The following is an 11,354-nucleotide window of genomic DNA, read 5'->3' on the forward strand; positions in this document are numbered from 1 at the left end:
CTAATTTAGCAGAACAATACAGAGATAGTCAGGCCTATGTTAATGGTGATGGAGTCATAGACACTCTTTAGTTGAATGAGAGAGGAGAGGTTCACAGTACTCTTACTTAGGATTCCAGCCATTACTCCTTTCTTCTTCACCCCATCTGTGAGTTATCTTGAAAGATGCAGGCATATATAGTATATGGAAGGGCAACTGAAAGGGAGCCTCCAGGATCTGGTTTCCATGAGATTATCATTCAGGATTTGGCATAACGTCAAGGTAATATAGCCATTTGAGTGTCACTCATGTTTCAGTAAGTAGCAGTTCAAAGAGCTGTGTAATATGTTCAACATAAGCATTGGTTCACTTACTGAGACCTGGGTGAAACTGTCTCTTGGCCCTGTCATTAGTGCCCTATCTGAGATGAATATGTATTTGTTTGAGCTTATTAGGAATGTGAAATTCAATGACATCTTTCCATAATGATGTGTTCTCCAAAACATTCAACACAGGATACATCTTGTTCATAAGTTATTAATGAAACATAGAACAATTAACTACAGCTGTCAGCCTGTCCATCAGGAGAAAAATAGGAAATTCTTGATATCTTGTCCTTTAGACGTTGCACTAGGAAGTCTAACAGATATACTTCAGCTCCTTGCATTTGACTCTTGGTAGGGTTGGTTCTGGTGGTTTGAATGAGAATGCCCCTATAGGCTGGAAACTTTGATTGTTCATTGTTGTTCCTGTGAGAGGAGGTTTAGGAGATATGGGCTTGCTGGAGGGACTGTGTTGCTAGGGGCATGAAGTGAGCTTTCAGAATTTTACACCATCGCCACTTTGCTTACTCTGCTTCCTGCTTGCCGTTTAGGATGTGAGCTCTCATCCTTGTGCTTTAGTCACCATGTCTGCCTACTAGCATGCTTTTCTACCATGACAGTGATACACACTTATCCCTCTCAAAGTATAAGCCTGAACAAACCTCCATTTCTCTAGTCTACCTTGGTCATGGTATTTTATTAAATAAATAGAGAACAAATTAAGACAGTTGTTGAATGAGACCTGTATCTAAACTTCTAAGAGGTTGCGTATTCCAGTCATTTTATCTTTTGCTATGCTTCTTACATGCATATGAAGAAATGTAAAGAGTTATAAAATATTCATTAATCTATGTAGTACAAAAAGGTCTACCAAGTACTAGGGAAATGGCTCAGTGAGTCAATTAAATGCTGTGCAACCATGAGAACTTGAGTTTGATATCCAGCAAAGGTAAAAATAAATGTAGGGTGGAAGTACGTGATCATAGTCTCTCTGCCTTTTGGAAGCAAAGATAAGTAGTTTTCTAGGGATCACTAGCCAACTGGCCTGGCTAGATCAGTGAGCTCCACGACAAACCAAGATAGACAGCACTTGAGGAATGGCACCTCAATGCCGTTGACCTCAGTTTTCCATATACTTAGTCATTCATGTGCATGTGCATCTGCATAAGAAGAATCAGACCAAATGCATTTTGATAAGTTCCTGTAAGCATAGCATAGTTAATGAAGTTGAATATATCAGTTTATAAGTGGTTCAGAGGTTAGTGAACTAATAATTAGGTCAATAAAGGGAGAGCCTAGGATCTAGGTGGGTAACATGATCAATGGAATATTCTGGAGAAGAAAATACAGGAGAACGTCATCATGAATAAGTAAGGTGCAGCTATTATTCCCAGTCATTATTGTTCAATCAACTAAGCCCTGATAATTGTATGTTGAGAAGAAACATTGCACCTCAGAGATCAAACATATAAGAAAAGAAATAAGAAACACTCCATTTTCAATGGCAGCTTTCACCTTGCATTTTCTCCACTGGGTCACTTAATCTAATTGCATAGCATAAGGTGAAGGTTTTTAATTCTGAGCCTATAAATCTGTAAATAATGTCTAATACCAGACATAGAGAGGGGACTTATGACTCAGACTCACAAGTGAATCTGTGTGGCAGGAATTTCCTTGTCCAGTCTATTTGCAGGAGGCGGCCTGTGATTGTACAGGGAAAAGGGAGACAGTGTTAAGGATTCCTGAGGAACGAGGACAGGAGAGGAAAGAAGGTGAAAATGGAGGTGGACATAAACCAGCATGGCATTAAGCAGCCTCAGGTAGCTATGGATATCAAAAGATTAGGTTAATTGGGATAACTTGTCTCAATTGTGTGGTGATCTTGTATATTGAGATTTTATTAATATATAAATATGATTGGTTAGGTATAAGCTTTAAGAGTTTTGATTTTACCAGGTTACTGGTTATTGTCTTATCTAACTAAGAGATTGGCAGTGGGCAGAGGCAGCGACCACACCAATGTCTTGGGGTCCCTGGGCCAGTGGCCAGCTGGTGCTGGACTTATAGCAGGAAGTTGGTTCATCGAAGAAACAGAAAGCCTGCTAATCGTTCCTTTTTAATGCCTCCTGCTACAGGAATCCACTAGAAACTTAAGTTTATTAGCCTGAAAGTTAGAGGTTTTTTTTTAATTTTTAATTTTTAACTTTTTTTAGTAACTGAGTAGCTCTGAGACGAGCCACATGGACTCAAGTACAGAAGTTGAAACAAAGAAAGAGAAAAGATGGCTGGGGCAAATACTGATTTAACTGTGAATTTAGAATATTGGGATTATTTATATACAGATTTTGTCAGAATCATGTGGGAAATTTTGCTTGCTGTTCGGAACAACAATAGGGAAAATTAGTCACTTGACTCCAGAGTAGAGAGGGCAGTGATAATCATTGCATGCTTTGATCAGATATTAATTATGAATGTTTTAGGCTCCAGGTAGAGAGACAAACAGATAGATATTATTCAGGAATTAATTATTGTCCTCGGCTCCAGATAAGAGACATTAACAGACAGATGGTATAACAAGATGTCTGCTCTAGGGAGAGAGACGAACAGAAAGTTGATATTAAGATATATTGCTTTAATATGCCTCAAGATACTCAAATTCTGTCTATGTGGGCTCCATAGGAATCTTGGGTTTTTTACCCTGTTTGGCAAAATAGGAAACACCTAAGTATAGGCATATACAGTATGTTAGTTTATTTCATTTATTTTAGATTGTTTTAATTTTCAAAATGGATGTAATTTTGAGGTTTTTTTTTTTTTTGTTGTATTTTTTCTCTGGGAAAGTGGTCTAAATAAAGTTTACTGATTACTGGCTCAAGGATATGTTGATTTGGGAAAAAGGTTTTATCTTTGTGTTTTTAGAAAAGGTTATTAGGGTCATTACAACTTCCAGTGTAATATGGATCAGATATGATGAAGAGAGACTTATAGAGGACTAGATTCCAGTGAATCAAACAAAAAATATTATCCTGATGATGCTAAAATATTGTTTTGAGATTTATATATTACAGAGTATACAGCCTTGGTGAATCTCCTCATCACACATGCTGAAATGGCCTGCTTCAACTACTGATATCCTGGACCTTCAGCTGAATCCAGTTAAGACACAGATATCAGAGACTATTTTTCCTACCATTCCTGTGCCCCTTAAACTATCTCAACACCCATATTCAGTTTGAAGAAGTTTTGAAGATTTGTCGACCCAGTTCCCTGAGTTTTGGGGCTGGTGGGGTTTATTATAGGTTGTTTTCTAGGGACTTTAAAAATGGTCTTAATTGTAACAGGGAGGAATAGCTAGAAATGATGGCATAACCATAACATTGATAGATAGAAATCTTTATAATTGTTACTAAGTTGATGTCATAATTTCTTAATGGTACACAATTTATTTTGATACAAATCAAGGGTTTCATTATTATAAATTTCTTCTATTGATACTATATTTTGTAAGTACAAAACTTAGATCCAGTCCTTCGATAATTGTTATTTTAATCTGATCTGAGACATTTAAGCCTGTAAATTAAGGGAATAGCAAATTCACAGCTCTGAGTTTATTGTTAGGGTATTTTCAAGATTTAGTTTAGAAATAGCTGAGAGTAGTTACTGAACAAATGTCCAGATTACTTTACATAGATAGCTGGTTTTCAAAACAACATAAATCTACAAAATATGACATTTTAATGTTATTTATTCTTTTGTTATTGAGACAAGTCTGCTCCTAACAGCTTCCCTTCCTTGGATTCAAAGAAGAAATTGAGCCCCAATGAAGTTGCTCCAGTAGTGATGAGATAGATATTAGGCAAGAATTGCCTTATTTTATCTACAGACAAAATACTGTCCAGAAAAAGGACACAAAATACAGTTTAGATCAGCTTAGTTCTGTTGAGACAGAACAGGCTTGTCCTTAATAATTCCTGTTTGTCAAAGGTTTGTCAGATGATCCTTGGCCAGAAGGCTGAAGACTGATGCTCCAACTTCCTGACTTAACAGGCCTCTATAGGTAGGCAAATGTCTCTACATTTGGTCTCAGTTCTGGAAGCTGTGTTAGGCTTCCTATATATTTCATTTAATATCAGTTGTTCTTGAATTTCTGATGGGGTTGAAGACTTACAGTCATAGTCAACCTACTCTATTTACATTGAGAGAACAGATTTGAAAGGATGTTTTTCAGATGGCATTCAATCTGAAGCCAGGACATAAGCCAGGTACAGAACTATAGTCTTTAAGTTAGGATAGAGGACAGTGTTCATTTTTATTAACAAAAATTTTAGACTGGGTAGTAGGTCTATCTTATACCTTAAAAATTACAAAATGGTGATAGCTGTGGTCAATCTATATTTTTGAGAGAAAAATATCTTGTTATTTTGTCCTTACAGAAAGGGTAAAAAGTGGCAGGAATTTCTCTCCACAGTCTATTTGCAGCAGGAGGGCTGTGATTGGACAAGGAAAAGGAAGGCCGAGCTAAGAGTTGCTGAGGGAGGAAGACACAGGAGAAGAAATCAAAAATGGAGGCAAATATAAACCAGCCTGGCTTTAAGTAGTCTCAGGTAGCTATGGATATCAAAAGATTAGGTTAATTGGGATCACTTGTCTAAATTGTTTGGGCATCTTGTGTATTGAGATTTTATTAATATATAAATATGATTGGTTAGCTATAAGCTTTAAGAGTTTTGATTTTACCAGGTTACTGGGTATTGTGTTATCTAACCAAGATATTGGCAGTGGGCAGAGGCAGAGACCATGCCAATGTCTCAGGGGCCCTAGGCTGGCAGGACTGAGATGACCAGCTGGTACTGGGCTTACAGTGGGAACTTGGTTGGCAGCAGAGCCAGGAAGCCTACTGGTCGTTCCTCTTTAATACCCCCTGCTACAAATCTGATTCCCTATGATCAGAGGATTTCACTCCCTCCCTCTCTTTCCTTTTGTAACATAACAATCTAAGAAAATATTCACAACCCTCCTATATTAGTCAAGACCTCTTCTCTTGATTGTTCATTTGATAATTTAGTAGAAGCTAATGTTTAGACGGGGTTATTTGACATGGGAAGACCATTTTAAATGTGAACAGAAGCATTTTCTAGACTAGGTTTCCAAATTGAATAAAAAGGAAAAACTGACCAGAGCATCAGTACTCATCTTTCTCTGCTTCATGCCGGTGGACACAATATGACCTGTTGTCTCAAGCTCCTGCCACCACACCTTCCCTACCATGATAGATTGTACTTTTGACTGTGTGACAAATAGACCTTTCCTGAAGTTCCCTTTTTTTCTATATAAAAAAGCAACTAATACATCCCTCTCCAAAGATGTTCTGAATTTCCCTCTTAAAACTTTCATCAAACAGCTACTGCACCAGGACTAAATAAAATGAGGCCCATGTGGTTCAGAGATTAGTTCTTCATCCAGGACATAAAGTAGATTTTTTTTGGTAGCTCTCTATAATGCTGTAATAAAATTCACTTGGAAGAATCATAGGAGACCAAAGAGGAAAGAAGCTGACATTCAATATTCAGTCATTGTCACCTGACTTTTTCATTATGAAGTGTTTGGGTTGTCAGAGGTATTTAAAGGAACTCTACTCTGTACTCAAGGAGCTCTGTCATGTTCAAAACACATGGTTCACATACTTTGGAAGCAAACACAGATAGTGCTTCTTCTTCTTCTTCTTCTTCTTCTTCTTCTTCTTCTTCTTCTTCTTCTCCTTCTACCATTGTGTGTGTGTGTGTGTATGTGTGTGTGTGTGTGTGTGTGTGTGTGTGTGTGTGTGTACAGGATCATACGCACATTAGTACAGGTATATAAGGAGTAGATTTGAGAGGACTAACATGGATGTCAACCCCAAGGAAATGCTCATCTATGCTTGAATTTCTTTTTAGAGCAGTGGTTCTCGACTGTCTTAATGTTATAGTCCTTTGATATAGTGTCTCATGTTGTGGTGATGCCCAACAATTAAATTATTTTCACTGCAATTTCTTAACTGTAATTTTGCTACTATTATGAATTATAATGTAAATATCTGTGTTTTCAGATGCACATATACAACACCTGTGGTAGGGCCATTCAAACTGCAAAGGGATCTCAACCCATAGGTTGAAAATTGCTGTTTTAGATGATCTCCCACCTAGACCTTTCCAATAAACCCAAAGGACCCACCTGACTCCATCTCAACCGTGTTCGGAATTCAAGTCTTGTCCAGGACTCCCAGATGTTTAAATAACTTAGTTATGGGAATGCTGAAGATTTAATTCAGGTCTTCATGCTTGAGTGGCAAACCCTTTCCTGACTAACTCATCTCCTCAACCCTAGCTTCCTGATCTAATATATGGTTTTGACTAAAACTTAAGTTTCTTTGAACTGGTTACTGGTTCAAAGTAACAATTTGAACAATGAAAGAAAATACTATACCCCAAAGAAATTGTAACTTGTCTAAGAGAAGATTGATAGGGATTCTTTTTTATAATTGAGAATTGTTTGATGAGAAGAGACAGAAACACTGCAAAAGCTAAATTATTTGACTACCTGAAATCCAGCTGAAACCTGAAAGCTGAGTGGACATGCTGTGCAAACATTTTCATAACTAATATGGTGAAAACGGAAAAGTTTTCCTGGAGGTTGGAGATAATATAGACCTAACAGACATAAGACCTTAGACATCATCTTACAGGACTGAACTGGTGTAGGAGAGCACTAGAGATGGTGTCCATATCCATCAACTTAGGTTTTAGTTCAGGTCTTGCCATTTGACAAATGTGTATAATATTGAAAACAATCATTTTACTCTTCTGTTATTGGCATTTTTCAACCTCCAAGCATGTACTTTTATAGAAGATCAAGATTGTTCTGAGAATTATATGATCAGTAACTGAAAATCAGCAAATAGAATAAAAAAATTAATTTGGTGTTAGAGTCACTAAATGGTGGTAAAGACACTAAACATCAGTGGAAGAAAAAAAGATTCATATAACTATACTCCCATCTCTCCTCGCACCTCACAACAAGCATGTTTCAAAACCTAACACAGAATTTATAGAGATGGTTTGGTAGCAAAGTGCTTTCCTTAAACAGGGAGGACGTCAATTGATCCCTAGAACCCACACTAAAAATGCTGGGTGTGATTATAAAGGCTTATAATCTCAGCACTGGTGAGGCAAGGACAGGCAAATCTAACCAGCCAGCCATGCCTACTTAGTGAGTTCTGAGCCACAGGGATATCATGTTTCAAAAATCAAGGCAGGTAGAATCTGAGGAGTGACAATGAAAGTTGTTTTCTGGATTCTACAGACATGCATACACACATGCATGGACACTCACAAACACAAGAGCATCTACACACACAAACACTCACTCACACACACACACACAGACACACACATATGAAGGGTGGACAGAAAAAAAGACTAACTAAATGGTAAGCTCATATTACATTGCATTCCTTACTTACAACAGAAAGTTCAGAATACAAAGAGAATATGGCACAAACCTCAGTATTACTCTTCAACATGGATGAGCAGAGTTTCCACATGTTTTTAATTTTTATTTACAGCATGTGAGTATATTGCTCTTATGTAAGTGAGTCATATGCACACCAAGTCTATTAGAGGGCATTAGATCTTTTGTAATTAAGGACAATTTCAGCCAACATATAGGAGCTGAGAAGCCAAGTCAGGTCCTATGGGAGAGCATCCTTTTCTCTTAATTGGTGAGCCATCTTTCAGGTTCCCAGGCCTTTTAATTTTCAATTTTTTTTCTTTTTTTCTTTTTCTTTTCTTTTTTATTTTTTTATGTAGGCTTAATTCCCATTGAATTTGGTATCTGCATTTTTCTTTCTGAGTTGTAATTCTGAGCATCAGTTAATATTTCTTACCACTGTAGGAAAACTGAAGTTCCCCTTACCATTCATCTGTGTCTGCATCACAATTGCAAAAATGTCGACTGTCCAAACAGCTCTCCTCCAGGCCACATCCACATTGCTGGACTCCAGGAACTGAACCTCCCCAGTAAGGGTGCCTTTCATCGGACCTTCCAATCCACCAGGTGAATGGGGCTCCATCTGGAAGACAAGATGTTTCATAAGTCAGGAGTGCAAGCTGAAAGGCTAAAGAGGAGCTCACAGTGGTGTGTGTGTGTGTGTGTGTGTGTATTTGTACACATAAAGTTTCTGTTCCCCACCCACTGAACCCCTCTCTTTTCCATACTTTCTAGATTACATTTTCCCTTTCCTACTTTATCTTTTTCAAGTTCCTATATGCTTTAAATACATACTTCTGTACACATATGGATGTGTACATCAAAATATATTTTTATTAAAAGAACATAATTAAAGACTGATGAATGACACCATTGAGAATCAGGGACATAACTCAAATTGATAGCAGATTTATGGTATAGTAATGTATGATGGAAAGATTTGATATGGATTTTGGCAGAATAAGAGAAAATTTTCAGTTTATAAAATTCATTACTTCAAAAATGTTTTTAAAATGCCACTTTAAGTTGGTGAGTGCCATATTGCGTTTTTAGTGACTAGTCATTTTTGAGTGCTATTGTACTAACAATGGAATTTAAAACACACCTGAAACCACTACTTCAGAGGAATAACAGAATTTAGATACTTTTTGAATGCCAACATGGTCTACTTATACACAAAGAGATGAATTCACATATCCATTGTAAAACAGAAACAAATTACATTGAAGTCAAAACTGGAAGAAAATCTTTATATTCTCTTTCATCATCTATGTGTCTTTTCTCCTGGATCTGTTCTTCCTCATCATCTTAGTCACCTAACATTACTTACTTTTGGTCTTTTTTTTAAAAAAAATTAAAATTAAATTAATATTCAAACCCATACTATAAGAGAATATTAAAATCAAATCAGTTTTTTAAACAACAATAACAGCAGCAACACACACACACACTACACACACAACACACACATCACAATTTCATATATATGTTGTATATATGTTGATTGAATGATAGCCTTTGGAAATTATCCAAACAAAATAACACAGTAAGGGCCACGATTAGCCAAACCTGTGTTCCTTTTGGAAGATAGTAAAGAGAGCTGAAAATAAGGTTAAATAGAATATAAGCTTATATAAAAGGGATCCTGATATAGTCTCCATTGATATTTTTTTTCCTCACAACAATGCCAGAAGCAAAGTCACCTCATTCTCTAAGAGAAGTCATGAACTTTCAAGTTCATAGACTTAAGGGCAAATGAGTATGTCAAGACCTTACTGCAGTGACTCATGAAAAGCATTCATTGAGACATAGGGTGGGGAAAGAACAATTAGCTTGAGGTCTGGATTACATTATTGTCTTTCTGTTGTCTTTAATGATTATACATAGCTTAGTAGCTTATAGCTACTACTCAGAAAATGATAACATAACCCAAATAAGAACCAACACAGATATGGAGGCCCTGGATAGTATCATTCTGAAGGCACCAGACATGGCTTCCCATGGCAATGGATATCTTCTTTTAGCCTGACACATGTTAGACACCTAAAATAAAAATATTACTGATTTAAGATTCCACTGTTAAGGCTGAGCTTATAGCACAATTGGAACTGAGTACTTCCTTAGCATGCAAGATGCTCTGGGTTAGATTCCTGGCACCATACACATAAACCAGGTATAGTGGTGAAGGCCTGCAATCTCAGCACTAGGGATATGGAGCAAAGAGGATTTGAAGTTTAACATTGCATTTGGTCACATAACAAGTCACAGGACAGGCTGAGCTACAAGAGATGCTGCCTCAAACCAAACAAAACAACAATTCTAAAGCCATTTCAAATTTCTGGTTATGGTTACTAATATGTAGAACTTTTACACAAATAAGACTTTATTGTTCAAGGACATCTTTAATTTTCACACAGTCTCTATCTACATATACAAAACATGCACTTCTTCTCAATTGTGCACACAGTGAAATCTTCCACAAGTCTTTGAGACAAACAGGCAAATAGAGAATCTATTTAGAAGTCCAATGCTATAAACCCTGAGAAAAGGGGGGGGGGTTATGAAAATCATAGTTATTTGGGCAGGGGAATTCTTATGAAGAGCTGGAAACATCCACCTTCCTCTCACCACCATATCTGCCCTAAATTCCACACATCCTTTAGTACTATCTGTCTGCTTAGAGTTCCCCATGTACATATCTGCTAACTAGTATTCTTCTCTTTAGGCTATAACTAAATGAACCAAACATCTGCCCCATTTCAAGAAACTCAGATGTAGTTTAAAAACTTCAGATGAATTGCCTTCTAAACTCTTGGATAGATAAGCCATACTCATATCTGGACAGCTGACTGATTATTTGATTTTAACTGAACACAAAAGAAAAAAAAAGGAAGACTATCTAAATATATTCATATTTAAATATATGTATGAAAGCTCAGGACTTACATTTATTTTTTTTCCTTCCAGATAAACCACTTTTACTTCCCCATCATTGTAAAGTAATGGAGAGAACAGAAAATGAGGAAACTGAGAACCACAAACAATATGTGGATTTTGTTCATTTACAAACCAATGATATCCATGGGAATGATCTATACTTGAGCTTAAAATTTGGCCTTTGGAGATTAAATTTTCTTTCTACTGATAAAAACTGCTCCATCAATGAAGGAATGAAATATTATTACTTAATTATAATTAAAATATTGAGTAAATTTACAGACATTTACTGAGGTTTTCTTTTACTAAAATCATTTTTGATACCACAGTAAGCACTACATCATCAGGGATAAATCACAGAACAAACCAAAACAAATAAACAAAACATACCTCTGAGTTTACATTGCTAACAGGAAACATACAAAAATACGAATTATAGAGACCTCATTTAGTTAAGTACCATCTTCTCAAGCTAAAGACCTGAGCTTTAGATCCAGAAATTTACATGCGGGTTGGGAAGGAAAAGTTCAGACACAATGGTGCTGCCTTGTAATTCTAGTTTAGAGAGGTCAAGACAGATGTATGCCTGAG

General features: G+C 36.6%; 1 protein-coding gene across 3 annotated transcripts in view; it reads right to left on the reverse strand.

Moving 5' to 3' along the window:
• Positions 1-11,354, reverse strand: part of LOC114626443 (contactin-associated protein like 5-1) — an 867,232-nt gene that overhangs the window by 132,999 nt on the left and 722,879 nt on the right. For 2 of the 3 annotated variants that reach the window (XM_028773850.1, XM_028773851.1), the window contains exon 14: positions 8,253-8,409. In XM_028773850.1, coding sequence (XP_028629683.1) covers positions 8,253-8,409 — 157 coding nt within the window. The remainder of the gene's footprint in view (positions 1-8,252; positions 8,410-11,354) is intronic. The other variant, XM_028773852.1, reaches the window with a different exon arrangement.

This window comes from Grammomys surdaster, unplaced genomic scaffold, assembly GCF_004785775.1.
Source record: "Grammomys surdaster isolate TR1022 unplaced genomic scaffold, NIH_TR_1.0 235, whole genome shotgun sequence".
In the NCBI taxonomy this organism is placed as follows: Eukaryota; Metazoa; Chordata; class Mammalia; order Rodentia; family Muridae; genus Grammomys; species Grammomys surdaster.